We start from the raw sequence: 27715 nt of genomic DNA, 5'->3' as shown, positions 1-27715 counted from the left end.
TTGAACCCCCCCCCCCCCCCCCCCAAAAAAAAACACACACATTTAAAAGCACTTTAGTGTGTTGCTTGCTGGTGAAAAGAAGAAAGTTGACTTTAATGATGGATTCAATCGAGTCACGACGGCTTTAATGAGCTCACCGCAACCTGCGGGACAAAGATCCGCCTCTTCTTGTTGAATTATTTACACACGCACACACAAAAGAAAAATGAAAGTAGCGAACGTTTAATATTTTCTTGCTCACCCGCATGTAACTCAGCGAGTGAAAACACAAAGTCTTTTTTTTTTTCATCTCCCAAAAGCGTCATAGTTGTCAACCTTGGGTCGTTATGATCCATGCGTGTTTTGCTTTGGCATGATCATAATCATAATAATAATGAGAAGAAGCTGTGCTGCACATTGATGTCAAGGGAAGAAAAAGGCACATTCCCGTGTGGATTATTCTTTGAAGCTACAACAAAAGGAGCAAAAAAAAAAATCATAAAAAAATACCCCTGGGATTGTCTTACCTTCTTTTACGTCAGCCTGATTCCGTTTTAAAAGGGACTTTTCGCGCAGAGGTCCAGCAAAATCACCTTATGGGAGCCCAAAATCGCATTTCACACCAAAACCCAGCAAAAATGAACATGGCCACATCTGTAGCCTTTTACACAGAGATCCAACAAAAATTGATGCAGGGCCAAAACAAAGGACCAGGCATTTATCCACCTCTGCCTTTCACACAGAACCCAGCCAAGGCAGGACATCGTTGGAGCCTCTTTAACACATGTACCCCGCAAAATAGCTGAATATGTGCTCAAACCGAAAGGAAGCTAAGTTGAAGAGCCAATATTGATAATGCTTCTTTTACACAGAGACCAGAAAAACAGACATTTGCCTTTCACACAAACCCAGCAAAGGCAGGATATAGTCACGGCAGCCTCTTTTATTACAGAGATACAGCAAAATTCAGATACAATTTGAAGATCCAACATTTACACTTCTTTTACACAGAGACCAGTGAAAGAGACATGTCTGCCTTTCACACAAAACCCAGCAAAAGCAGGATATTGCCACGGGAGCGTCTTTTACACAGATATCTGAAAAAATGTAGATACAATTTGAAGATCTAACATTTACACTCCTATGCTTGTCACACGGAACCCAGAAAATCTTTTTATATATATATATATATCTTTGCCTTTCGCACAGAGCTTGGCAAAGGCAGGATACTGCCACAACTTTAGCCTTTTTTACACAAAGATTTGCCCGTCACACAGAACCCAGCAAAGGCAGACGATCGTCGCTGTATCGTCTCAGAAACTTTCCCAAAAAACCCTTGTGGGCGCATCATCAGGGTCCCGCCCACGGACTCGCGTCGCTCATCCATCTCGCACCGCTGAGTTGGCGCTTTAGCTGACGGACCGTCGCTACAATTTGCTGCTGGCTCATAGATCATCCACACACACACACACACACACACACGCACACACGCACACACAAGGTCATAAGAGTTCACAAAAGTGAAAATAAAAAAAGAGTGTTTTTTTTTTAACTATTAACTGAACCATCACATTCCGTGTTTATTAAACTCATTAAAATGATAGCAAACATGTTTTCATTTTGCGATTGTAGTTATTGTGACTTTTCAATTCAGCACTCAACAAATCTCAAACGAACACGAACATTACATCAACCAAGCATCTTCCGATGCAAAAGACAAACAAGTGACTGGTCACATGGTCCGCCGGTAACCACGGCGACAGGCTCTGGCCATAATCTGGATAATCCCTTGCTTTGGAATTGTTGATCGTATTGTTTTAAAACTAGCAGAGGGGAAGATTGGGGGGGGGGGGGGTTGTTCCCCCCAAAAAGGTTGACTCCATTTTGCGCTTGAAATCTGAGTTTGCGTGGTTTGGTTTTCCAAGATGGCATCCATCACATAAACATGATGAAGAAAAATCCATTCAAGGTTGTTCAAATAGGCTTTTGCTAACATTATGATTATTTGCTTATTTTCACTTGATCTCAATTTAACTGTATTTATTTCTTGTATGTATTTGCATTTTATTTGTTTATTGTATTTATTAGGGGTGTCAGATGATTTTTTTTAATCATAATTAATCGCATGACTTCAATAGTTAATTTACAATTAAATCACAAATTTTATACCCGTTCTAAATAAAATAATAAAATTTAATAAAAAAAATTAAAGTTTTCATAAAAGTAGGAAAAATGTTAAACTAATAGAAATATGATTATTAATACAGTAATTTTATAATAATTCATAAAAATTGAGTTAAAATAAAAAAAGATGTACTGTACTGTAAAAAAAACGAGTGTGGTATTGGTTTGTGTTGAGGTCATTTTTCTGCCACTAGATGGCATCATTGCATTTGTAAGTCGTGTAAGCTCGATGCATTTTTCTTTTCATATTAAGAGCTATCTCATCTTTAACATGAAGTATAATTTTTTAAATTGTAAAATACAACTTGACCCCAGTCTCCACAAATATATGCATTCTTTTTTTTTCATTTATTACTGCAAAATTTTGACGCGGACATATCTGCTGGAATTTCCCTAAGTCAGGGGCGGTCACTAATTGCACATTAACAAAATTAGTGGCGTTAAAGGAACTTTAAATTAACTCATAATGAAGGCACTCATTTTGACACCCCTTGTATTTATTTATTTATTTAATGGTTGATTTTTTTTTTTGGGGTTGGATTGTTTTAGCTGAAATGAGTTGAGCCGTCAAGTGGCGTGACTCAAGTCAAATAAGAATTACGAATGATTGTTCTTTGTACAAATGGAGCACTTGCGAAATCCATTTCGCTGTTTTGATGTGACAGCAGGCGAGTCGGAGCCATTAGAGGACATTAGCGGCGCTCGCTTTCAAACGTCTTCTCGCTCGCTACTTTTGGGCTTTTAAAAGCATGAAAAGGCACGACACGTATACACCGAGACGTTCCTTAAGTGCCGTGCCAGAAAAGTGAAATCACCCCCCCCCCCCCCAGCCGAGGCGCCGGCTAAATTGCACTTCCTGCCACCAAATTGCCCTTCGTTACCTGGGAAACGGAACCTTGCTGTCAGAAAATGAGGAATAAAACATATGTATAGTACATACATTCAACCGGTTGTACATTAAGGAGAACCTAAAAAAAAAAAAATCACCAATAAAACAATACAGTTTTTCAATCAGATTTTTGAATGGATTTTACAATATGACCAAGACTTTTTTTTTATTATTATTATTCCTTAACCTCATATGGAAAGTGTGGCTTTTTACTTAAAAAAAATTTTTTTTATATAAAATATAAAGCATATAAGAAAAATCACTGAGTGAGCTGAAATTGTCCAAAACATGTTTAAGTTCAAAATGGCACCGTCCAAAAATTCAAAATTATTATTGTCATTGTTATATGTGGGAAGCAAATTTTTATAGTACACATGAGTAAAAATGTCCAAATTGTGGCCCATTGACTCGCATTATAAATCATAATTGTTCATGTTTTTTGATGCATTTTTTACATCTGATGTGTTATAGTGCATTTCCCGTGATTACCCAATTTATCCCTTCACTGTTGCATCAACTAAGCGTAGAAAAAAAAAAGTGACTTTAGAGTCATAAAAGCCATAATATACCAGATAGCGCAAGTGGTCGCAAGTTAAAAAAAAAAATCAGAAATTACTTAAATATCACACTTCCAATAGTGAGCCAAATTTCCCCCAAAAATTATGTTATGAAAAAAAATTATTTGTTTTTATATAAAAAAAAAGATCCCGCCTTTTAGTTCAACCTAGACCTAACCTCAACCCTACCTAATCTCAGCCCTGACCCAAACTCCAACCTAACCCAGAGTTGACCTTCACCCCAACAATGGGCATGATCATGCAAATTAGCCCCACTGTGACGTCATAATCAGCAAAATTCAGCACCGCGAAAAGCATTCACCCAATGTGAAGACAGATGACAGACGCACCGCGGCCAGAGGTTCAATTTCTGCTTCTGCGGCGATGCCATCCGCCTCCTCGCCTGGAAATCCAAAGAAAAAGCACTTAGGAGGGAGTTGAATCCTTCACAAGCTCACTGAAACTGAAATGTCAGGAGATTTGAAGGATATTTTGGTCGCAAATGGGGTCCAGTTACCGTTCTATGGTTATCGTCACACTTTCCGTAATTGCTTGATCTGAAGTCGCACAACATTTTGAGACAAAAAAGGAAAAAGTCGACAACAAAACACTTGTGCATACAAAAACATTTGGTGCATACTTTTTTTTGGCTTGCATTTCTCATTCTATGGTTATCATCGCAAATATCCTCTTTGCCAACACACGAAATGAGATCTTGCTCGAGTTCAAGCCAAACATTTGCGCGCGCGCTCACGTGAAATCTCGCGAGGACATTTGTCTTCCCTCGCCCCGGACGTCATATATGAGCCGGGTGTACCTAATGAAGTGGCCGAGCGAGGCGCGTCGCTGTGCTGCGCGCGCGCGCGAATGTGAGCAGTGCGCGGCGCCGTGTGCACGAGTGCTCCTCGCCTCTCTCCAAAAGTTTTGCGGCAAACAGCAAGAGCGGGGCGCGTGTTCGTGTTTTTGGCGACAAGTAGAAGTTTTGCTCTTTTTGGAAGATGGAAAGCGCCAGTCTTGCTGACGTCACGTTCCGGGAGCGGCCGAATGCCGCCGCCGGAAACGCTTCTTTGGCGGCGGCGGCGGCGGCGTGGAGCCGCAACGCGAGCGGCGACGGCGACGAGGCTTATTGGGAGCAGGAAGACTTGTCGCCCATCATTCCCATCATCACGGCAGTCTACTCGCTCGTCTTCGTGGTGGGCTTGCTCGGCAACTGCCTGGTCATGTACGTCATCGTCAGGTAAGCGAGGCACGCGCGAATACCTGTGCATGCGAGGTTATTCATTCAGGCAACATGCAAATGCCTTTTTCCCAAGTGAGGGGTTACAACCTGATGGGGAAGAAATCTGTCGTTCGAAATAATATTTTCGCTTGAATGAATTCCAAAATGTTCATAGTTTATATCCGTGTGCAATAAGAACAAATATTAAAACACAACTATATGATGTATATTTGTTTATATATTTATATGTATCACTTTGAGATTTAATTTCAAATGTAAAGTGCAATACAAATAAAATGTATTATTATTATTATTATTATTATTATTATTATTATTATACCCACATAGGGATTGCAGTAAAAGCATAATGCCTTTAAAAGTCTAATTGCACATTATCACATAAAAATGTGGAATAAAAATAACATAATTATATATGCCTGTGTTTATACGCAAGTGTACTCTATACTGTGGAATACATTTTTTTTGATAAAATATATATATAATTGCTATTAGAAATGACCATATTTTACATATATTTCTTTATAATTTCCAATGATGAATTAAAATTAATCAAGTTAATTTAAAATATTAATAAATCAAATTAGGCTACTTGAAAAACGTGAATAAAAATAAAATGATACATATTTCTTTCATTTCCCTTTAAAGGATTTTAAAGGAAAAAAACTTGAAAACAATTGCAAATTTCATATTTCTAACATGTTCAGCTGACCATTCTTTTCTATTCACCTCATGGACATTACATTAGGTACGCCTGCATGTGACATTCAATACAAAACATTTCCTCTGTTGTGGCAAAAGGAAATACATGCCAAATTTGAGGCCCCGCCCCCATCATATAGTAGGCGAAAATTTGAGATTTTGTCCCCTTTTGCTCTCCCAGGCAATAGTCAAATGTAGAATTAAACTTTATATATAGAGCCCTTTTTTTTTTTGTAATTGTGCTTCAAAATATCAACATTTCTATTTTTGTGCATGTTTAAGTTCTCCCAAAAAATATCATTCAATTGCAGAATAATAATTTTAAATTGGCAGAAAAAAAATCGGATTTTCCTTCAAAAACAATCATCGGTAACGGCGTACCTAATAAAGTGGCTTTGCTCCCTCCGAGCCGCGAGTGTGGAGTTTCACTTTCACGATGCTATTAATTCTGCATTAAATGCGCGACATGTTGCCATCGATTGCCGCGCTTGATTTGCGCCCCCCGGCCGGCGACGAGGCCATTTTATGAATCCCCAACTGAGAAGCGGCCCCGCCGAAGCGATAACAAACCTTCCATTAATCACAAGCTCCCAGCAGCGCCGGTCAACGTGATATTAATTATAGCTCTGGGGTTGGCGGAGGGGAAAGGGGGGGGGGGGGGGCTGGGGAGGGGGGGTCACATTAGGTCTTTATTTACGACACGTGGAGGCAGCAAATCCGCTTTAACGTTCAGTAAAAGACGCGAGTGGCTTCAAATCAAAAAGTGACGCGTTGGCCACGGCGGCGACTTCACGAGCGCTTTCAGAGGAGCGTTTCGCATCTGCCAAGCGACGTGGCCCCGCCTTCCAATCGATGCCTTTATATTAAAACATTGATTACGCCACGCGCTTGGTATTAGAAAAGGTTGTCACGCCGGGGTTCCTGATTGCCGACGCTGTCGCGGCTTCTAATAAGTCTTTTAGTTGACTGAACCAATTAAGCGGGACTATTTAATGAATGATGAGTTGAGGTCAACACTTCCGCGTTGCTAACATTTGTTCATCCGAGTCGTCGTGCGATTCATCTGGCAAGTACACAAAAAAAAAGCCAGTCGGCGGACTCGACGGGGAACGCACGCCTACGGTGACCCGGAAGAGCGATTCGGGGGCGAGCGACTCAAATGAGCGAACCGCGACGATTTTCGTCCGCTGACTTGAGTCGGACGACTCGCAAGAAAGATCGTGGGATTGCGTTTTTTTTTTGTTATTGTTTTTAATTCACAGCCTCAAATTAGTCGACGGCCCACAAACACTGCATAGTCAGACGATTTGGTTATCGGACTTCCTGCCAATCAGTCCAACAACAGTGATTCTGATCCCAAATAAGCTCGATGAACCGGAGTTCTTCTTGGACAAACTGAATTTAGCATAAAAAAAAAAATCAAAGAGAAAATCCTTCCCAAATGTACCAACTGTGTAAAATCCCCCCAAAAAAAAGCAGTTAGAAGAAACAAATGCGATTGGCCGAATTGTTTTATTGATGACCCGGCCGCTTTTTTTTGTGTCACACTAATTAAACACACGCTGCCTGGAGCCTGCAAGTCATTCCAATCAATAATTTAACGATAGCAATTATGCTATTAAGGTGAATAATATAGTTTGGCCTCAGGTAGTCGTGAAAAAAGTAAAGGTCATTTTGAAGACTGTTTTGTTCTTTGTATTCCACGACGGCACAGAAAAAAAAATAATAATCTTAACTGTGGCAAAATGAGAACAAAAAGTAATTACTTAGTGTGATTCCACTTCCCCCCCAATTAACCAAGTGGACAAACCGGCCTGAGAGGCGCACGATGCATAACAATGAAAGCGCCCGTCCGGACCCAAATTGCATTAAGCGAGAGCCGATGTTTAATTCACGGCGGAGAAACGGAAAACAGGTCGGGCCGGGGGGGGGGGAAGATGGCGGGAGAGATTGTCATCATCGTGTCGCCGCAGGTACACCAAGATGAAAACGGCCACCAACATCTACATCTTCAACTTGGCGCTGGCCGACGCCCTGGTCACCACCGCCATGCCCTTCCAGAGCGCCGACTACCTCCTCGGCACGTGGCCCTTCGGCCAGGCGGTCTGCAAGGTCTTCATCGCCATCGACTACTACAACACGTTCACCAGCATCTTCACGCTCGCCATGATGAGCGTGGACCGCTACGTGGCCGTGTGCCACCCGGTCAAGGCGCTGGACTTCCGGACCCCCGCCAAGGCCAAGGCGATCAACGTGTGCATCTGGATCCTGTCGTCGGCCGCCGGCGTTCCCGCCTTCGTCCTGGGCGGCACGCAGACCAACCTCGGTGAGCTTTTTCTCGCGCGTTTTCAAGAGTTCCAGCTCGTGCTGAGGACGGGGGAGGAAGGTAGGCTGAGAAAGGCGAAGACCAGACGGATCCGGTTCATGGTTCGGGCCGATAGAAGTTGATTGGTTGATTGGTCTGCGGATCTCACGCGGCTTCGTCTGTCCTTCCTTCCTTTTCTCGGTCTCTCCTTCGGTCTCTTGAGGCCTCCCTGATTTTATGTTTTTTGGATTTGTTGGGGTCTGGATGTTTCTTGGGCTGGGGAGGAGTTCTGGTGGGGGGTGTCTGGTCGGTGCTGGATTTCACCTTCCTTGGTTTTCTTTGGTCCCCTCGGGTCTCCTGGTGTTCGGTTTAGGTGAACGGTATGAGATTTTTTCTAATAGGTTTTCTGGTGAGCTAACAAATACACGCACGCACGCACGCACGCACACACACACACATACAAAAAAAAAATATATATATATATATATATATATATATATATATATATATATTAAAAAATATATATATATATATATAAAAAAAAGAGCAATGATGATGACATTTCCGAATGAACAATACTGAGCTCTTAAAAAAAAAAAAAAAAAAAAAAATGTTGATTGGTTGGATGATTGATGGGATGGTAAGCAATGTGGTACCACGCGTAAGTCCAGGTCCAGAAAGTAAAAAGTAAAAAAGCCATGCCAAACTTTGGCTTTAGCCACAAGTCCTTCTAGAACTCGTTTACCTGCCAGTTGAGTAGAAAGGACCCGTGGCTAAAACCTGGACCTGGATTGAGCACATCTGGCCAGATGCAAGCATGGTTCAGACCTCGTCCACTGAGCTGGATGCAAGGATGGTTGATGGGGAGGAAATAAAGGTAGGAAGGACACGGTCGCTGTGGTCTTGATGTCTGAAGATCTCGGATGACCTCATCCTGTTAAAACCTGGACTAATCCAATTCTTACCTTTTGTGGCGTGGACCAAGCATTCTAGTCCAGTTTGGTGAATGAAGGAACCAAGTGATGGCGGCTGATCTTGGATTCTCTTTTTTTTATTTTATTTTTTTTATTTTTTATTAAGAGCTCAGTATTGTTCATTCGGAAATGTCATCATCATTGCTCTTTTATTTTTTATTTTATTTATTTATTTATTTATTTTTGTGTGTGTGTGTGTGTGTGGGTGAGTATGTGTATGTGCGTGCGTGCGTGCGTGCGTGCGTGCGTGTATTTGTTAGCTCACCAAAAAAAACTATTAGAAAAAATCTCATACCGTTCACCTAAACCGAACACCAGGAGACCCGAGGAAGGACCAAAGAAAACCAAGGAAGGTGAAATCCAGCACCGACCAGACACCCCCCACCAGAACTCCTCCCCAGCCCAAGAAACATCCAGACCCCAACAAATCCAAAAAACATAAAATCAGGGAGGCCTCAAGAGACCGAAGGAGAGACCGAGAAAAGGAAGGAAGGACAGACGAGATCCGCAGACACCAGGCAGCCTCCACCGATTCAATAACCTGAGGATGATCTTGGATTCTCTTATCCCATTTCACCCTGGACTAAACCAAATCCTTGCACGGGGGGGGGGGGGGGTATGTCGGTAGCTCCAGGACTGACTGGTTCGGTTCCTACTTGAGGGCGATTGCGTGTTCTGCCCCGTTTCAGCCGGATGGATGATTAACTCCGTTTCTTGTCCTTGTCCTTGCAGGCGTGACGGAATGCGCCTTGCAGTTCCCCGAGCCGTACGCGTACTGGGACACGCTCACGAAGATATGCGTGTTCGTGTTGGCCTTCGTGGTGCCGGTTCTGATCATCACCGTGTGCTACTCCCTGATGCTGCTCCGGCTCAAGAGCGTCCGCATGCTGTCGGGCTCGCGGGTGAAGGACCGCAACCTGCGCCGCATCACCCGCCTGGTGGTGGTGGTGGTGGCGGTCTTCGTGGTGTGCTGGACCCCCATCCACATCTTCATTCTGGTCAAGGCGCTGGCCGGCGTGCCGGAGACCACCGCCATCATGGCCGCCTACTTCTTTTGCGTGGCTTTGGGCTACACCAACAGCAGCCTCAACCCCGTCCTCTACGCCTTCCTGGACGAGAACTTCAAGCGCTGCTTCAAGGACTTCTGCGTCTCGGCCAGGCGGAGGCGGGAGAAGGCGTCCGGCGGCGGGAAGGCGGCGCTGGAGGCGGCCGTGCCGCTGAGGAACCCGGATGAGAATAGTAAGCCCGCATGACTAGCGGCGGAACTGTCTTCCGTTTCCCGCACTGGAAAAGAAGACTCCCGAGACTCGGGCCTCACCCGCGTCACCACCGCAATGTAGGCCGTCACGCCGAGCCGGCGGACATGCTCGGAGATGCGGAACGAGGAGCGTCACGCGAGATGATTTGGTCCACTGACTCGAGGTGTTGGACTCAGAAGTCTGGACTCTGGACACAGATGGTTTCGCTTCGCTGAAACGAGTCATTATCGGAGTTCCCAAAAATCCCGAGTCAAAGCATCAAATCATCTGAATTTACGGCAGCCTGCGACCCGGAACCAAATCAAGACTGCGGATTCGGATGATCTGTTCAACTGATCTCAGTTAGCGACGACTCTTCCGATTTGGTTAGCTGAGGACATTCAGCAGAAAAAAAAAAAAAAAAAAAAAGGGAACTCAGATACTTTGATGACTGACTTTTAGCCGCTAACTTCTTCTGCATGGATCTACACCGCCAGTCCTCACGCCTTCCTGGATGAACACTTGGGGGCGCTGCTTCGGGGACTCCAGCGTCCAGGCTGAGACACCGCTGGAGGTCGTCTTGCCCCAGCGGAAACCGTCCAAGTCCAAGTCCACGCGGTTGGCGATGAAACTGGTCCTCCATTTTCCAATAGTTGAAAAGAAAACCCCTGAGACTTGGGACTCGGCCCCACCCGTATCACCCCCCAGTATCACCCCCCCCCCCCCTCCCCCCAATGTAGGCTGTCATGGTGACCAGGCGGACATTGGCTGGAGACGTACCAACATTTAACGACTTTCTCAGATGAGGTGTCGTCAAGACTGAAAAGTTGTTGCGCAATCTTATTTGTCAAGGGCTTCATATGTTGGAATTTTTGACCAGATGTGCCTTCCGTCGAATCGACCGTCTTGAAGGCAAACGTATTGAAAAGGTTGCATGATTTGCATGAAAAACGGAGACAAATATGTTTAGGACGAGGGAAATGTTTACGTTTAAGAAGAGGAATTCTGAGGGTGTGTTAGAAATTTGGACAGAGGGCTTTTTCCCGTCATCTATTTTGATGACTTCCCAAGTGAATAATCCCGTCACGTGTGTGCATGGCGACAAAATAATCCCATTGGGATACTCCAATATTACGAACCCTTCATATTATCTATCGGCATGTACAGTGTAACGGCAACCTGATTGTGTTTCGATCAGACATATACTGAGTGTCCTTGTAGCATTTTCATGCTAAATGCATGCTAGCCAGTTCTGCTGTAAATGATTTAGAATGTACTGCATATGAATGACGTCACGTAATCAAACGTTCCCGCGTCGCAGCTATTTTTAGGCTTTCTGGCAACTAAAATAACTTCAGAGACATCGTTCCAAGAAGAGAAGGTTATTTTGGGATATTGCTGTCATTTTACCATTGTCGTTTTATGTTTGTTCACCACCTGCCGCAGTACATTGGCTTTGTCTGTATAACACGTTAAATATATTTTAAAAGGGACAAATGGATGGATGTTAAATTAAACTTGAGCTGCCCGTCAATCAGGTGTCAAATCGGACTATTTCTTATAATGAGTCGTCAGCACGTCCGTTAATTTATGAAGCGGAACATTGTGTCAAAAGTTTGAAAAACACTTAGGTAGGGTTACCTGGAGTCTATATACGGCTCTGTGGAGTGTAAGGCAACAGCTCCCCTCAGTGGCCGAAGCGGTGCATTACAACTGACTTCCTTTTTATACAAAACGGAATTAAACACAAATCTTACTATAATTTAACGAAAGGACAATTACATTGGTAGATATAACTTTAAAAAAAAAAGGGTTAAAATCTAAAATACGGCTTCTAAAAACTTGAAATATGAAAAAACGTTCCATGGGCGTGGTTAGGTGACATCAGCCACTGACGTCACCTTCAACATTTCCGGGTGTTTCCAAGCTGGTGAGCTGGTGGAGACGACGGGCGTCGAAAGAACTTAAACGCGGAGCAAAACTTAGTTTTTCGTATCAAAATGAATCGTATTTTTGGCATGGGAAAACCCAAGGCTCCGCCAGCGAACCTTACGGACTGCATCGGAACCGTAAGTACAATATTCCCCTGTTTTTTCACCTTTCCTGCCAACAAGTAAACAAAGACGATCCGGGCTTGGCCATTTAAAAGTGTGGCCTGACTCTGACAAGTTTTCTCAACTGGGAAATAACCGAGGACGTGTTTGATTTTGTCAGTCTGAACGTGTTGACTTGAAATAAATATTTGACCACACGATTAATATTGACGAGCGGCAAAACCCGACGCGGCGTTGACGTCATGGGTTAAAAATTCCCATCATTTCAGATGTGAATTGGCGTCTTTGTCTTGTTTCGTAATATTTTGACAAGATATAAATAATGACCCAGAATCGGCGTCTTTGTCTTGTTCGTAATATTTTGACAGATATAAATAATGACCCATATTAGAAAGTATTTTAGTTTTGGGTGAGATAGACCGGCAGACTGGCACAAACCGGTTCTACAGGTTTGTAGGTGGCTTGAGAGGAAGAGGTTATTTTTAGCTAGCATTAGCATCAAATTGTACATATATTAAGAAATTTAATTTTATGAAAAGGACATTTGGGGAAGAAAAGCATTACGGTTGTCAGTGGTATCACAATATTGCTGCGTAATTAGTCATTGTGAGAGGAATAAAATAGCCTCACCTGTGCTGATTTCCTCAATGTTTCGTGGCACCTTTGCGCTTGTTTTCTTCTTCTACGGTTGTTGGCATCTTGTTTGTTCCGTATGGATGCCAATTACGTTAGAAACTACGAGAATGCTTCAAGACGGGAATACCATTAACAATTATTTGGTGCTGCTCTTTGGTATGATTATTCTCACATTAACCCATATAGTAGTGCATTTTCCTCCTAAATATGAGAGATATAATCGAAAAGTGTCATATAGAAATATTTAGGCCCATCAGTCTGAAATTACAGAACCAAAGAAACCTTGGGCTGCCTTACTTCTGAAAATATGGCTGCGAGCGAGTTGTTCTGAGTTTCACCCGATTGTGACATCACAGTGTGGCTAATTTACATAAACCCACAGATGATGTAAAATAGCCTTGAGTCTTGAAAAACAATTGGTTTTAATTTCTGGATAAAGAATGCTTTTGATTGTCAACGTCTCTTGAAAAGGTGGACGCCCGTTCAGATTCTGTGGATAAGAAAATCGCCAAATTGGACGCCGAGCTCGTCAAATACAAGGACCAGATGAAGAAGATGAGAGACGGGCCATCAAAGGTGAACTTGCAAACGCAATCCGATGCCTGTTTTGTTTATTGACCGTGTTCCTCTCTGTGCCCACCACTAGAACATGGTCAAACAGAAAGCCATGAGGATTCTGAAGCAGAAGAGAATGTAAGTGCCCTTTTCACTTTCATCAATTTATTATTACGATCATTTTTGCTTTGTTTAAATTTGAACCGTTGCCGTTGCAGGTACGAGGGTCAGCGAGACAACCTCATGCAGCAGTCGTTTAACATGGAGCAAACCAACTACACCATTCAATCTCTCAAAGACACGAAAACTACAGTAAGACCATACATTCGCCAACTGTTTAGAGTACACCCACCTCCATCACAGGCCACGGGTTTCCGGTCCACTCCGCCTTACTTATTTTATATATTTTTTGGTCCCGTCATAGCTCAGTTTTGTTCTGCATCCCATTTATTCGGGGTGTAATTCAACTCTTGGCCACTAGATGGTGGCCCACTATTTGTTTTTACACTACATTTAAAAGAAGAGTGAAAACGGCAAGTATCGCAAGCTAAAGCTGAAGATTATTAGTTTGGGTGGAAAAGGATTTGTTTTTATTAAGTAAAACAAAATGTGGAAAAAGTCAAGCGCTTTGAATGTGTGCAAGTGTGGCTTACTAACGTGGAGTTTTCCTTAAGGTGGACGCCATGAAAGGCGGCCTGAAAGACATGAAGAAAGCGTACAAGCACGTCAAAATTGATCAAATTGAGGTACTTTAACCCCCCCAAATGAAATTGTAACGAGCAGGAGGGACGACGTTAACGCTCTTTATTTCCCGTTGAAGAACGTCCAAGATCAGCTGGAGGACATGATGGAGGACGCCAACGACATCCAGGAAGCGCTGGGCCGGAGCTACGGAACGCCGGAAATCGACGATGATGACCTGGAGGCGGGTCAGTCGCAAAAAAAATATTCTCAACGTCGCTTTTATTACTGGAGTTTCTCTTCCGATTTGTTTATTCACTTGGGAAGGTGAAAGCCTTTTTTTGGGTGATTGTTTTTTTTTATTTTTTATTTAATTTTTTCTTTTTGCATGGTTTTTAACAAAATTATTCAACTTGCAATCTAAATGTTGTAGTTCCATTTTTAATAAATTACATTTTCTGTTAAGTTTGTAAAAAATTAGAATCTTCGGAATTGCTGTGATAAAACTATTTTTAAAATACATTTTCTAAAAGAAAAATTAGTATTTTTAATATTCAATTTGAATATTTTAACTGAACTAGCATTTTAAAAACGAAAGATTTTAAAATATTTTTGAATTCATTATATACTGTATAATTCTTTTATTACATATTCAGAACATAAGAGCAAGCATTTTTTATAACTGCACTTGACTTATTCTGTCGTTTTATTTAAAACTTTATTACATTTTGTAAAGGACAAACTAAATTTATCAAATAAAATAAAGATGAATACTTTTTGACATTTTTAAAAAGCAGCATCCAAGATAAGTATACTTGCCCATTAAAAAAAATATTACCATTAATAGAAAATGTGTTTTTTGTAGTAACTGCAAATGACTATAAAGTAAAAGTACTCAAGTACTCACCCTTATGAAGGGAACGTGAAGAAATGTTGTCATCCGATGTTGTCGCATTAACGGTCGTTTGTGCGGTGGGCAGAACTGAGCGCACTGGGAGACGAGTTCCTGGTGGACGAGGACAGCTCCTACTTGGACGATGCGTCTTCAGTGCCGGCCATCCCCGAAGGGCTGCCCGCCGCCAAGTCAAACAGGGTAACAACCCCCCCACCCCCCCGCCAGAAATTTTGAAACTCTTGCGCTTATTTACGCTGATCCCACTCATGCGTCTTTTCTTGTTTTGTTGCAGGATGGCATCTTGGTGGACGAGTTTGGCCTTCCTCAAATTCCCGCGACATAAACAAGACAATTGTCAGACGTGTGTCATACCCGTCGCCTCTATTTATCCAACTGACACTCCTTGCCTTGGACTAACCAAAAAAAAGATCAAACTGCTTTCTCATTATAAAGGCTTTATGATTGCGATATTAATCGATGGTGGAACTCTTCTCTTGCAGGACACAATAAATTGTATTTTTCAAACAATTCCGCATGTCAAACGCTGTTTTTCCTCATCCTGCAACAGTTACAATGCTTTAGCTGTACAGCAAAAATAGAACTATTTGTAGTCCAAAAGAGTGTTTTTTTTGTTATGTTTTGTTTCCACGTCATCACCAGCTGAGTCTGTAGCTGTGAGGGAAGATTTTCTGGTGAAGGTAATTCATGAGGCTGGTCTTGCTGTGCAGTTGGTCCAGTTCGTAGAAGGGGATCTGGAGCGGACGAGGACGAGGACGAGGACGTCGTTAAGAGAGAAAGAAAAAAATCTCAAATATTCTCCTGAAAACGACCGATGATCAGTGTTACCTGAACAACTTGGTATCTCAGCAGCCTGAGGTGGCGCTGTTTGATGCTCTCGCTGCCGAGGAGCTGCCTGCCGTTGGTGCAGAAGCGCCGCTGGCCGTCGATGCACAGCGCAATCCTGTCCGTGCACAATTTCATCCGTTTTTATATAAAATTACACATCAAAAGTGTTGTCTAACTATTTTTTTTTTTTTAATAAATTGTGATTTGAAAACAAAAGTGAGAATTTTTTGTTCCATTTTGATGAAAAATATTTACATTTTAATTTCCATACATATTTTAAATGACCTTGTTTTTTCTACATAAAGATAATTCAAATGTACGATTCAATTTGAAGTTTTTTTTTTAAAGTAACATTTAGGATCATTACGCCGACTAAAATTATTAATAAAGATTACAATTCAAACGTTTCGTTTAGATATATAGATTTTTTTTTAAACACTAAAAAATGAACTATTCACTCAATTATTGTTAAAATAACCACGTTCTTCAACTCAATTTTAACAACTCACTACCCATTTATGGAGAAAATAAAAATGTTAATTGATTTATTGGTTTAATTTTTTAAAACATTCAATGATTTTAACATACATTTTGCACTTAATTGTACTTTCTATTTTTGAATAAAAAATGTGTTCTACTAATTACATTTAAATGAAACGAGTACGATTAAAACCATTTTTTTTTCCCTGATGAGGAAGAAGTAGGCATCTATTTATTTCTTGTCCGACTGGATGAGGGTACACACCTCTTGAAGACGTCCTGATGGCTGGCGGGCAGCACAAATCCGTCCTCATCCAGCTTGATCTCCACATCTGCAAGCAAAAATCGGAACATCAAACCACGTCACGCTTGTTGGAGGCGAGGCGCCAAACGCTACCTTACCCAGCGTGTAGCAGTAAGGCGTCAAGACTTTGGAAGCAAAGAAGGAGCGAGCGCCGAGCAGATCCACCAGGCCCGACTTGACCATGTTGTACAGCAGCGGATCCACCGCCGTCTCCAGCATCCAGAAGGAATTGACGCGGTACTTGTGAAGCAGCCTGGGGCCCTGAGGAGGCGGCAAACAATGGCGACTTCAACAACTGCCCGTTTGGGGAGCAGATTAGTCAGGCCTGGAATAATTGAGTGCATGCATCGTTTTATGTTGCTTGTAAAAGATGATATTGATCCACATTTTTTTTCAAGGTGGGTGGAGTTTGCTTTCCTCCTCTTAACTTCCTGATTAAATTTCCAAGGCAGCCTGTTTAGGCTGCATAATAGTCGGGCCTGGATTAATTAAGGGACAGCAGCCCTTTTTACGCTCAATGTAAAAGATAATATTTGTAGATTTTTTTTCAAAGGGGCCTTCTCCAGGTAGCTTGTTTAGGTAGCAAACAAGTTGGGCCACTTTTAAACTGTCTAAAAAAACATTTTTGCCAGAGGTGATTGCGTTTGCCTTCCTCCTGTTTAGTACTCATTTCGATCACCAAGACAGCCCATTTGGGCAGCATACTAGTCGGGTCTGGATAGGTTAAGTGTTTCCTAAAATGGTATTAATTATCATTTTCCAGGGGATATGTGTTTGCTTTTTTTCTGTTCACATCAAAATTCTATGACAGCTTGTTTAGGCAGCAAACAAGTTGGGCCTGGATTAATGGTGCCATCATCTGGTTTTCTTTTCAAGAGAGGAAAAAAAAACCACACAGTCGCGAGTGAGTTAACTCATTCAAACCCAAAAACGTATTTATACATTTTTTATGTTTATTTTATACTATAGCATAAGAAGGCTTTGATGCAGCTTCTGATCTGAAGAGGTCGTTTAAAACAATGGTGGTAATTACAAAAAACGACCAGCAGGTGGTAGCAGAGTATGAGTGATCAGCCAAGGCCATGTTTTTGTCACGGTTTTCAACAGGTTTGTGAACAATGAGGAAACTTACCTATATTCTCATGCTAATTGCTACAAAACGTAAACAGATACAAAAATAATTTTTGCTGATGAAAGAAGAGACTCCAATCTTTCTTTTGATAGGTTCCATGGTTTTATAGCAATAGAACACAATATTCTGTGGGCCTTGCAAAATCTGTCAAAATTCCGTAAAACAGCCGGGGAGCGAAGGGGGTTGCTTCAGTGAAAATGGCTGCGAGTGAATGAGTTAAGATTCTTGTAACGGCTGCCATTTTTCTTGAGGGGATCTGTCTTGCTTTTGTCCAATTTACTTGCAGCATTAATTTCTGTGACAGCCTGTTTAGGCAGCAAGTTAGTCAACCGCACCTTGCGCTTGTTTCTCCCATCCATTATGTCGTCATAGCATTTAAAAAACACAATCTGAATTGAATCCCCAATTAGATGAAATGAAAATCATACCCGTCTATGGAGCAGGGTAATTAGTTTTTTATTTATTTATAGTTTTGTTATTTAAATTGAGTTATTTTTAATTTGTTTTAAGAGTGGTTCTGTTAGTTATGATTAGTTTTAGGGTTTACAAAAATAAATGCTTTGATTTAGTTTAGCTTTAGTTCGTTTTAGTATTAGTTTTAGTTTTGTATTAATTTATTTATTTTTAATGTGTATTACTTGTGCACAATGCTTTAAAAAAAAGCATTTTCGTTTTTATTTTATTTCATTAATTAAATAGTTTTTTGAATTTTAGTTTTTTCCATGAGTTTTCGTTAACTAAAATAACTTTGCTCTGCAGCCCTACCTTATAAAAGGGACACTCCAATTGGATAGCCATGTAGAGCTGAGTCAGCTGCGCCAGGGCCAAACGGTCCATCCTGTTCCCTTCCACTGAAATGCGACAAACGGCGTTAGATGTTGGCACAACATTTTGCGTCCCGCGTAACGGAAGATGTTGCAACTTGCAACCCGTTTTGCCATTGGAGTAACCTTGCAGCTGCTGGAGGAAGAAGTTGCTGAACACCTTGGAGACGAAATTGACGGGGAACCTCTCCACCAGGATGCAGGAGTGCAGCAAGCCCAGCAGCGCGCGGGGCTGAAACTGCAAGAAGCGCGCGCGCAGGATGTCCTCCACCTTGCGGAAGAGCTCGCCGGCGTTGGGCGGCAGGTACGCCAGCTTGCCGAACAGCGCCATCTGCCGCGCCACCTGCCCCGTGTCGTACGAGTCGGCCCGGTACACGAAGCTCTCGGCCACGGCGTCCAGCACGGCCGGCGACAGGATGCTCCGGCGCCCCAAGAACTGCGCGGCCTTGGTGAGAGTCTCCGGGTGGCACGTGAAGGCGGAGGCCGACACGCGGCGCTCCAGCGCCTCCACCAGGTAGCGATCGCTTTGGCCGAAGTGCATGAGGGCGGCGAGGACGGCGGCCAGCTGCTCGTCGGAGAAGCGGGGCAGGTGGCGCGTGGCCCGTTTGCAGAGCTGGATCACCAGCGGCGTGGCCTGGGTTTGCTCCAGGTCCACCAGCGCGCCCAGCAGCCCGCTGACGGCCGCCTCATCCATGGAAGACGTCACCGTCACCGCGTGGGCGTGCATGGAGTTCAAGAGGTCGCGGTATTTCCCGCAGGCGGCCGCGCCGACTCGCAGGAGCTGGTAAACGGCCGCCAGTTCGTCGACGCTCCAGCGTGAGGGTTCCGCTTTCTGGATTTGCGCCATGGCCTGGTCCAGCATGGCGCCCTCGGGGCCCTGCACGGCCAACGCGGCCCGGCCCAGGGTGCACAGCTGGGCCACGCTCAGGTCGCCGCCGTCGAGCCTCTCCTGGCTCTCCGACAACAGACGCACCTAAAATCGCAAAGGGTTGCAAATTACAGGCGCAACAATCAATCCACGACTCAGTGATCAGCAAATGAATCGATAATCAATTGATTGTTTCAGTCTTTCTAAATATTGTCAGGTGTCTCATCCTCCGTGAAAGCAGGCCGATGATCTTTCAAAATAAGACATTTGCCAAAACTCTTTGGAAAAGAAGGATCAACATATTGGCTGATTTTCTGACGCTGTAACGGCAGACCACACTAAAAATGGAATCACAGCAATTTGTACTTGTACTTTTTAAATAAAGGGTAAAAAAAAAAGAGTGTTATTATGATTTATCGATTGATTTAAAAAAAAAATGGACAAATGTATCATAAATTTAAATAATTGTTAGTTGCTTTTTATCCACAAGTAAAATCCTAAAAATAGTTAAGTTTTACTGTAAAGTTTTGTTTTGTAACTGTACAATGGAATTTTTGTACAATTACAAATTATGATTATTGTACAATTATGATTTTTTTTTCTTCTCATACAATTATAATTTTGATCTCTTAAAAAAAGAAATTTTCTTAACATTACTATTTTTATCTTATTGCACGACAACTTTACTCTTGTAACATTGTGACTTCAAATGGGAATAAAATTTAAAAAATACTACTGTAGTCTCGTAATATCACAACTTCAGTTTCTCAATTACTGAAATAAAATATTTGGTAACATTACAACTCCATTCTCAACGTTACATCTTTTTTAATGGTAAATTGACAATTTGGAATGATTTGCAGTGGTTGGCTGTCATTTTACTCGAATATGTCATTTTTGCTGATGAGATGACATTTTTCCTTGGTTCGTCTGCGATGCTGCAACGCCACTCATCTGCAATTAAAATTTTGGGAGTGCAACAAAACTCGTTGCTGACGCTCAGCCACTCGTGAAAACAAAGCTGCGGAAGCTACAAGTTCTCCATTTCAGTGCCAAAAGTCCAATTTGGAAAATTCCCACCATCAGGGTGCTCCAGGGGTCGATGTAGAGACGCGTGCACGCCAGGAGCGCTGACACCAGAGTGGAATGGGACAAGAGGCGCGAGGCGCACTCCAGCTGCAGGCACAGGAGTCGGAAGGCGGCGTCATCCAGCAACGAGGGGTCCCGCAGGGAGGGGATCTCGCCCTCCTCCCGTTCCAGGTCGGCCAGGCGGTGGAGGGCGGCCGCCGCCGCGCCGCCTGACAGCGTTGTCGCCGAACGCAGCAGCTTGAAAACCTTCACAGAGACAAAACAGAAATTTGGAATTCATCTACTTCATTTCAATGTGAGTTCGATTTGACTCAAATTTGAATTGAATATTATTGGTTACACAATAATTGAACGAACTATACATTTATTTAAAATGTTATTACATTTAAATATGACAATTTAGTTTAGATTGAGATTCCATTTAATTGTCTATTTAATATAATTAGAATGGTAATTTTTCATAATTTTGTTTTGATGTGAATTTAATCAAAGTGTGAATTTCATTTAAAAACAAAGTCAATGTGAAATTAAATACTGTACACAGGATTTTTTTATGTACCTTATACATTCAAATATTAATTTACTACAAATTAAAGTATGAATTTTACTTTAAACCAAACTTAATGTGATGATTTGACTGAATTAAATATAATTTAAAAACATTTAAATGTGATCTTAATGGGAGTTTAAATGCAAATTGAATACAATTAACTTTAAATAGCAATTGAATGTAATTTACTTTTAATGAAAAGTTCATTTATTTCAGCTAAAATAATAACTTAATGTACCAAATGTAAATATAATGTTACGAAAATGTGTGTAAAATGCAAATTAAATGAAAATATGAATAATTAAAGTAAATGTAAATTTCCTGTCATTTCATTTGTGACCGCTGCCGACGTCAAACACCTTGGCCGACGACGAACAGGAGCTCAAGCGGCTGCAGAAGTCGCGCTCCTCTTCATCGGAGGGACCGTGCCGCTGGATCAGACGGAACCGGGGTGCCGAGTCCCCATGCGACCCCACAAACGACAGCTCCTGGACAGCGGCGGTCAGGCTCCTGGCCCCCTGGGTTAGCTGGAGTCGGTGACAGCCTCCTGTGAGGATGCGGCGCCCCGCGGGCCTGCACGGGCACGCGGCGCAGACGGGCCGGGCCACCGAGAAGACGGAAACCAGTGGCAGTCTCTGGACCAACTTCAACGCCATGACCTTCGGGGCTCAATGTTGTCACGCTAGAACACACAAAGAAAAATACAAAGTAAGATTCATCAGTGGCTTGGGACAAAACACCAAGCATAAAGTATATGGAAAATACTGTACATTTTCCTCAGTTTCAGAATAATTGGACCAGTTGGTTACTCCTGATCTGAATGAAGCTCCTCAAATCACTTGAAAACAGCATTTCATCTCCGCCAAGTGTTACTGACTGTATTGGCTTGAAAAAAGGGGAGGAAAAAAACTGTACTACAGTATAAATACACTTGGAAAACTTTGGTTACCATTTTTTTTAAAACATATAATTCAGCCTATTTATCTTGTTTGATAGTTGTTGTTTTTTTAAACCTCATAAAAACGGTTTTGAGGGGTGCTGTAACGGATTAATGTCATATAAATGAATTATTGAATGAATGAAACTCGTAAATCAAGGCTCCCCTGTTTCAACATCGTGTTTTGGATAAACAAGTTCCCCTCTGTTCGCAGCCATATTGGAAGTGGAAGCAGTGCACGTCATCTTGTGACCATGGATGGGATACATGTTGAAGTTAAAATAAATAAATAAACAAATAAACGTTCTCCCCTGGACCCCAATAGTTTGTCGAACGCCGTCCCGAGCAACCTTGAGGCTAGCCATTAGCAACCTAGCTGCTAGCTTCACACTAGTGACACTCACTGTGCATGCGGATGTCCAGCGCTTAAAAAGACTGACACTTACTGACATAAGTGGTTAAAGAACATCAAATGTTTACTACATACCTTCGCCCTCCAGTCGCGCGGAAAAATGAGAAGACGAAAGGTCAGTGAACATTCGTCTTATAACGTGGTTCCGTAACAATACTTGATGCGTTCACTGGATGTTCGTTTTTCTGACAATCGCTAGGAACACGGTAGTCGGATGTACGATATAATAATGTACGCACTACGCAAGTAAAATATTGACCTATTTTCCAAAAATGTTTAACAGCAAATAAAGTAGCTCACTGAATTAACCGAGACAGCAATAATCTTATTTTTTGTTGTAAAACGTAAACAGTGGTGGTGGTGTTTCCTCCCCCACAACACCCGAACGCACCTCCTTGTATGGAAACGTTTCAACACTAGAGGGCGACAATTACAAATGAAAGGTAATGAGAAGTCAGACAGAGGATCCGACGGGACTGACTACTATACTGTATTTTGAGTTTAAATGTCACTTTATAAACTACCGCAATTGCAGTTAATCGTTTCTTATATATTCGTGACCAAGAATTTTTATACATTTACTGTATTAAGTACTGCGTTTAGAGCATGGTGCGTGTTTCGACTTACGTCGAGATCAGTCGTCGCCGTAAACCGAGTACTCTCATGTATTACTATTTAATTCACAATTTTGATGGCAGTTTTATTTCGATACCCTTAACTGTATATTATACACATATCAACTGTGCATGTATTTTAGCTGCCTCCCTATGGAATGTTGTGTAATTTACTTAATGTCTAGCCAACATAAGTTTAAAGTGTGTCACAAAATGCACTACATTTGTTTTTTTACTCCTTCCACATTTTTTGTGAGCTTGTCCAGACTTGACAAGACCAAAAACTGGTGGGACATACCAACAGTAACGCACCATTTATTGGAACTTGTTGCTTAAGGGAAGCACATGGCAAAAAATAATCCAACATAGAGGGCTTTATTTAAACGTTTATATTATAAAATGCAAAAAAAAAAAAAAGTATCATAAACCCAATAGCGCGTCCAACACAGCAGAGAATTATTGCTTCGGCGTGCTTTACAAAACGGTTTATTACAGAAGAGTTGAGATTGGCAGTACAGCGGCCGTGGCTGACAAACAAAGTGGGAAAACAATCTGCTGGCTTTGTTTATGCTTTGGCTCTTAATCATCCTTATCCTTGGCGCCGTGCTTGAGGATGCGCGTGAACTCCACGTAGTTGAAGTTGCTCTTCTTGTCGATGGGCGCCTCGCGGAAGAGCTCGTCCACCTCGTCGTCCGTGAAGCGGTCGCCCATCGTCGTGAGCAGCTCCCTGAGGTAATCTTCCGGGATGAAACCTGAAGCAAACGCGTCCGGCAATTCAGTTGATGTCCACGAGCGCCTGGAGACGCTTTAAAGGTTGTCGTGTTTTTTTCTCTCTACCTGTTCCCTCCTCGTCGAAACAGGCAAAGGCGTTCCTGATGACGTCCTCGGGGTCGGTGCCGTTGAGCTTCTCTCCGAACATGGTGAGGAACATGGTGAAGTTGATGGGCCCGGGAGCTTCGTTCATCATGGCCTCCAGGTAGTCCTCGGCGGGATTCTTCCCTGTCAAGCGCACGTCAAGAAACTTGCGTGACGTTTACGCCCAGACAGACAAACAGCTGCTCGCCAAACCGGTTTTCAAAACGCTGCGGCTTGAGAACCAGCGCAGACAAAATGTACGCGTGACTTTATGAACTCGACGATATTTGCCTAATGTGAAGATGAATAATCTGTTTTGCTTCACCACCGAAAGGAAACCATCATCTCCAGTCTTCCCCCCCAGAAAATAAAATAAAATAGTTTTTTAGGTTTGTATTGTGCAGTGGAAATATTGCATTACAATATGAAAAACATCAGGGCTGCAACTACAGATTATTTTAATAGATTAATCTGTTGATTTGATGAAAAGCATATAAAAAAAAAAATACATAGAACGTATCTACAGGAATTGGAGCATATTTACTGTTGAGAAGCTGAACATTTTAAAATATGGACAATTTTAAATAAAAAAATCATATCAAAATGATTAATTGATTATCTAAAGATTGATAATCAATTAGTTGTCAATTATTCATTACACCTCAACTCCATAGCTTTTTTTCCCCACACAAAAATGACTAAATTTTTCGCAGTTTCTTTACATTCATCTTAAATATGGAGATGTGCTTTTTCCAATCAGGCAGAATATCCCGATTCCCAAGTAAGCCCCCCTTCCCCAAATAAATTTTTTGAGGCTTTTTCTTCTTCTTCTGATTTCAAAATTTGGACACATGTAGCAGAGTGAGAAATACATTCTGAAAAGTCCATTGGGTTTGAAAATGATGCACCGGGACAGACATTTGGACAAAAGGCGCACCAAAAACGGACGTTTCTCAATTTGGCGGCACTGACGCGGCCTGCAAACACGCGAGCACTCACCCAGCGAGGCCAGCATGTCGTGGAGGTCCTCCTTGTCCACGAAGCCATCGCGGTTCTGGTCGATCATATTGAAGGCCTCCTTGAACTCCTGGATCTGCGACTGGTCAAACATGGCGAAGACATTGGAGGTGGCGCGCTGGGGGCGCTTCTTGGTGGTCTTCCCCTTTGTCCGTTTGCTTGACATCTTGGCGCTTTCGATTCCCTGCGCCGCAAATTCAAAACACACACGTTGATGGACGTCAACTGCTCCCGATCAGCGTTACTGGCACGGCGCCAGGCGCCGTCTCCGGGTCGTCCCGTCCCGAGCGGCGTCCCCCCGGCTGAGCTATAAATGGAAGTGTTGGACACCTTTCTCGATCGCTGCCTCCAAGTTAACGATGTGCGCACGGATGCCCTTATGAGGCTACGTCTCCAATGTGGACGCTTAGCATTCCGGGACGCTCGTGGAAAAATGGGGAAATATGTGGAATGGGCTGCAACAGGCTCAGACAGGACCGACGGGATGCATTGGCATGTTTTAGTGCTCTCATTCAATCTCAAGGCATTAGTCCAATATGGCAATTTAATTCCTATTCTTGTGACGTGGAGGCAAACTAAAGTGAGATTTTGAAAAACACATTTTTTGTTCATGACCTGATTTGGTTTAGTTCATCTTCAATAACAGCAACAAAATTAGTGCTGCAACTACATTTATTTATTTTTGATTAATCCACGAATCATTAAAAAAAAAACGGACATTATATCAGTTTGAGTTTGTTTACACGACGGGAGCAAGACGAGCTCCAGGGCACTGCTAATGCTAGGTGATACATAAATAGTCAGCCTCTTTGGATGGCTGGAAACGGGTGGACTAATAATTCTTATTCAACAAACGTTAACTAAAATGCTGTGATTACAATAATGGAGGCACATAGAACATATCGTTGTTGTCGATTACATTTCTGACTTCCGCTTGAGTTATTTTGAGTTTTCCAGGTCATAGTAAGTTTTGAGGGTGGTAAACATTAGTAACCAGAAAGCGCTCAGTTTGTCTCAATTGTGCCTAAACAATAGTTACTGTGAGCTACTCCGACATTTTGTGAATAACCTGAATGAAAATTTCCGACATTTTGTGAATATTCTCGTTTAATTAAGAAGCCGAAATCAGGTGAACTTTTGGGTTAAAGCGCTTAAAAAAAAAAAACTCACCTATTTACCTCCTACACGTACTTGTGCAATATTACGCACGACAAAAAGGAAAATGTATGTCCCTCTCAACGTGTCATTTGTCAAAATAGGAAGAACCAACGACAAAACGACGCAAATAAGAAGCTGAGAGAAATGCGGCCCGTGGCCGGGAGCAACACAAACAACACGACGCTACGAGAACATCCATGGGTTAAGTCACACACTCATAAATTCATGTCCCTGCATCACATGCCCACGTTTAAAAGAGAATCCGTTCGTTTATAACGTGTCGCGTAATTTACTCATATTGTCCAAATCAACTGACGACCGTCGCGAGAAGCTAACTATAGCTAGGCTAACAGCCCCAGTTATTGTTTTTTTTTTGTGCGTCGTCCCCACACCAACTTTTCACCACTTTCTATAAATTAAATAACAGGGACCAAAAGATATTAGAATGTTAGTCAATAAATGAGCATTTACCCGACGAACAGAAGGAAATTGGTGTCAGCGACGCAGGCTCTTCTCACAACCACCGCCCTTCACTTCCTGACTTGTCATCTTGGCGTAGGCCAATCGCTTGGGACGTACCAACTCCAAACAAAATGGGGGTGTCTGGCGTAGTCACGAACATATTGCGACTGAAAATAAAACAATCACATGACATTTAAGGACAAATAAATTCATACTGTACACTTAAATACACGGAATGCGCATAACGTGGACAAAGCTATACGTATTGTTGAGTAGAAACATTGATAGTTTGATTCCTAACTCCCCTTCATGAACAAATGTAAAATTCCCAAACGCTCCACAACGTTCGTTGACGTTCCTGGATATGTCCAAATATGGAAAGACAAGCTAGATCCACCATATTATGCAATCAGGGGCCATTAAAACAATAGATTAAGTACAGTATATCAACTTTCTGGGTCAAATGTTCAAATAAGAAAATACACAAACGTAACTCAATTTTAATTGTGTTTTGTTGGATTTTCATTGCTATTTTTTTTCTCCCAAGATCGCTCTTTTGACCATATATGTTGGAAAGGGGTAGTATTAGTAATAACATGGGAAAATGCTAATCGAATCGATAATAATAGATGGTGAATGGGCCACACAGACAGCAATTGGCTCAACAGTCATCGCCTCATAGGGACGATTACTAGTCCAGGAATTCAACAGTAACATGAGTCAACGAGTGCAAATGTGAGGCATTTTGTAATCTGTAACACTGCTTTTCCTATTTATCATTGCACATTTCATGTTTTGTTTCAACTCAGAACATTTTCATAGGGTTATTTGGTTAATATTTGAAAATATGTAGATTGTTTACAACTATTCCTCACGTCGTATCGTTGTATTTCAGAGTCGTCACTTTGTCGGCATCTGGTGGCCAATAAGTGGCACTGCATCATTGTGCTCAAGAAGGTTTGGATTTTTCAACATTACGAGAAAAAAAAACATTTGGCTAAAAAATCGAAATTACAATTGATTCAATTACATGTAATTTAATGTACTTTAAATTTATTTTTTAGATGCGAATTTAATTTAATTTAAATTGAACTTCAATGTAATATAATTCAAATGTTAATTTTATGTAAATGTAAATTTAATGTAAATTCAATCAAACAAATAAAGGAATTGAATCTTGTTGAATTAAAATGCCCATTTTAAGTGAATTAAGTGTAATTTAAATGTGAAATGAATTAAATTATTAATTCAGATGTGAATTTAATTTGATGTAATTTAATT

The 27715-nt window shown here is 42.0% G+C and overlaps 4 protein-coding genes and 1 long non-coding RNA gene across 6 annotated transcripts; 2 read left to right on the top strand and 3 right to left on the bottom strand.

Moving 5' to 3' along the window:
• Positions 1-1127: 1127 nt before the first annotated feature.
• Positions 1128-12793, bottom strand: LOC147156091 (uncharacterized). Its single transcript, XR_015092181.1, has 3 exons — positions 12750-12793; positions 3932-4012; positions 1128-1419 (listed from the first exon to the last, which is right to left on the bottom strand). It is a non-coding gene; the product is annotated as an uncharacterized LOC147156091 (long non-coding RNA).
• LOC147156092 (delta-type opioid receptor-like) lies at positions 4506-11542 on the top strand. Its single transcript, XM_086066456.1, has 3 exons — positions 4506-4846; positions 7522-7874; positions 9560-11542. The coding sequence occupies exons 1-3, from the start codon at positions 4608-4610 to the stop codon at positions 10078-10080; spliced, it is 1113 nt and encodes a 370-aa protein (XP_085922582.1). The 5' UTR covers positions 4506-4607; the 3' UTR covers positions 10081-11542.
• Positions 11973-15414, top strand: LOC147156090 (charged multivesicular body protein 5-like). Its single transcript, XM_086066457.1, has 8 exons — positions 11973-12134; positions 13227-13331; positions 13402-13448; positions 13529-13622; positions 13985-14056; positions 14131-14239; positions 14972-15084; positions 15179-15414. Exons 1-8 carry the CDS (start codon positions 12066-12068, stop codon positions 15227-15229), a joined length of 660 nt encoding a protein of 219 aa, XP_085922583.1. The 5' UTR covers positions 11973-12065; the 3' UTR covers positions 15230-15414.
• On the bottom strand, positions 15325-22603 carry fastkd3 (FAST kinase domains 3). 2 transcript variants are annotated; one of them, XM_086066455.1, is made up of 10 exons: positions 22404-22603; positions 21750-21864; positions 21339-21661; positions 20421-20675; positions 18599-19445; positions 18414-18499; positions 16615-16777; positions 16478-16544; positions 15733-15847; positions 15325-15638 (listed from the first exon to the last, which is right to left on the bottom strand). In XM_086066455.1, exons 3-10 carry the CDS (start codon positions 21633-21635, stop codon positions 15540-15542), a joined length of 1929 nt encoding a protein of 642 aa, XP_085922581.1. In that variant the 5' UTR covers positions 21636-21661; positions 21750-21864; positions 22404-22603; the 3' UTR covers positions 15325-15539. The 2 variants fall into 2 exon arrangements, with proteins under 2 accessions (XP_085922581.1, XP_085922580.1); XM_086066454.1 differs by lacking the exon at positions 21750-21864 and having other exon boundaries at positions 22404-22596.
• Positions 22604-23241: 638 nt separating this feature from the next.
• Positions 23242-26565, bottom strand: myl12.1 (myosin, light chain 12, genome duplicate 1). The gene is made up of 4 exons (XM_086066458.1): positions 26444-26565; positions 24797-24998; positions 23780-23941; positions 23242-23694 (listed from the first exon to the last, which is right to left on the bottom strand). Exons 2-4 carry the CDS (start codon positions 24978-24980, stop codon positions 23522-23524), a joined length of 519 nt encoding a protein of 172 aa, XP_085922584.1. The 5' UTR covers positions 24981-24998; positions 26444-26565; the 3' UTR covers positions 23242-23521.
• Positions 26566-27715: the final 1150 nt, after the last annotated feature.

Source organism: Leptonotus elevatus, chromosome 21 (genome assembly GCF_054856555.1).
Source record: "Leptonotus elevatus isolate MCC_2025b chromosome 21, RoL_Lele_1.0, whole genome shotgun sequence".
Classification (NCBI taxonomy): Eukaryota; Metazoa; Chordata; class Actinopteri; order Syngnathiformes; family Syngnathidae; genus Leptonotus; species Leptonotus elevatus.
The sequence above is the reverse complement of the archived record's forward strand: the minus strand, read 5'-3'. Positions and strand labels throughout refer to the sequence as shown.

What these genes read in the sequence shown, in the direction of transcription:
- myl12.1 (XM_086066458.1), bottom strand. Translation starts at nt 24,980, where the DNA reads ATGTCAAGCAAACGGACAAAGGGGAAGACCACCAAGAAGCGCCCCCAG. An exon ending in CGACATGCTGGCCTCGCTGG is followed by an intron (nt 23,942 to 24,796) that starts GTGAGTGCTCGC and finishes TGCGCTTGACAG; the next exon opens with GGAAGAATCCCGCCGAGGAC. An exon ending in TTTCGACGAGGAGGGAACAG is followed by an intron (nt 23,695 to 23,779) that starts GTAGAGAGAAAA and finishes CGTTTGCTTCAG; the next exon opens with GTTTCATCCCGGAAGATTAC.
- LOC147156090 (XM_086066457.1), top strand. Translation starts at nt 12,066, where the DNA reads ATGAATCGTATTTTTGGCATGGGAAAACCCAAGGCTCCGCCAGCGAAC. An exon ending in TCAAAGACACGAAAACTACA is followed by an intron (nt 13,623 to 13,984) that starts GTAAGACCATAC and finishes GTTTTCCTTAAG; the next exon opens with GTGGACGCCATGAAAGGCGG. An exon ending in CGATGATGACCTGGAGGCGG is followed by an intron (nt 14,240 to 14,971) that starts GTCAGTCGCAAA and finishes TGCGGTGGGCAG; the next exon opens with AACTGAGCGCACTGGGAGAC.
- LOC147156092 (XM_086066456.1), top strand. Translation starts at nt 4,608, where the DNA reads ATGGAAAGCGCCAGTCTTGCTGACGTCACGTTCCGGGAGCGGCCGAAT. An exon ending in GTCATGTACGTCATCGTCAG is followed by an intron (nt 4,847 to 7,521) that starts GTAAGCGAGGCA and finishes GTGTCGCCGCAG; the next exon opens with GTACACCAAGATGAAAACGG. An exon ending in CGGCACGCAGACCAACCTCG is followed by an intron (nt 7,875 to 9,559) that starts GTGAGCTTTTTC and finishes TTGTCCTTGCAG; the next exon opens with GCGTGACGGAATGCGCCTTG.
- fastkd3 (XM_086066455.1), bottom strand. Translation starts at nt 21,635, where the DNA reads ATGGCGTTGAAGTTGGTCCAGAGACTGCCACTGGTTTCCGTCTTCTCG. An exon ending in ACCCCTGGAGCACCCTGATG is followed by an intron (nt 19,446 to 20,420) that starts GTGGGAATTTTC and finishes TTGCGATTTTAG; the next exon opens with GTGCGTCTGTTGTCGGAGAG. An exon ending in CTTCCTCCAGCAGCTGCAAG is followed by an intron (nt 18,500 to 18,598) that starts GTTACTCCAATG and finishes GTCGCATTTCAG; the next exon opens with TGGAAGGGAACAGGATGGAC.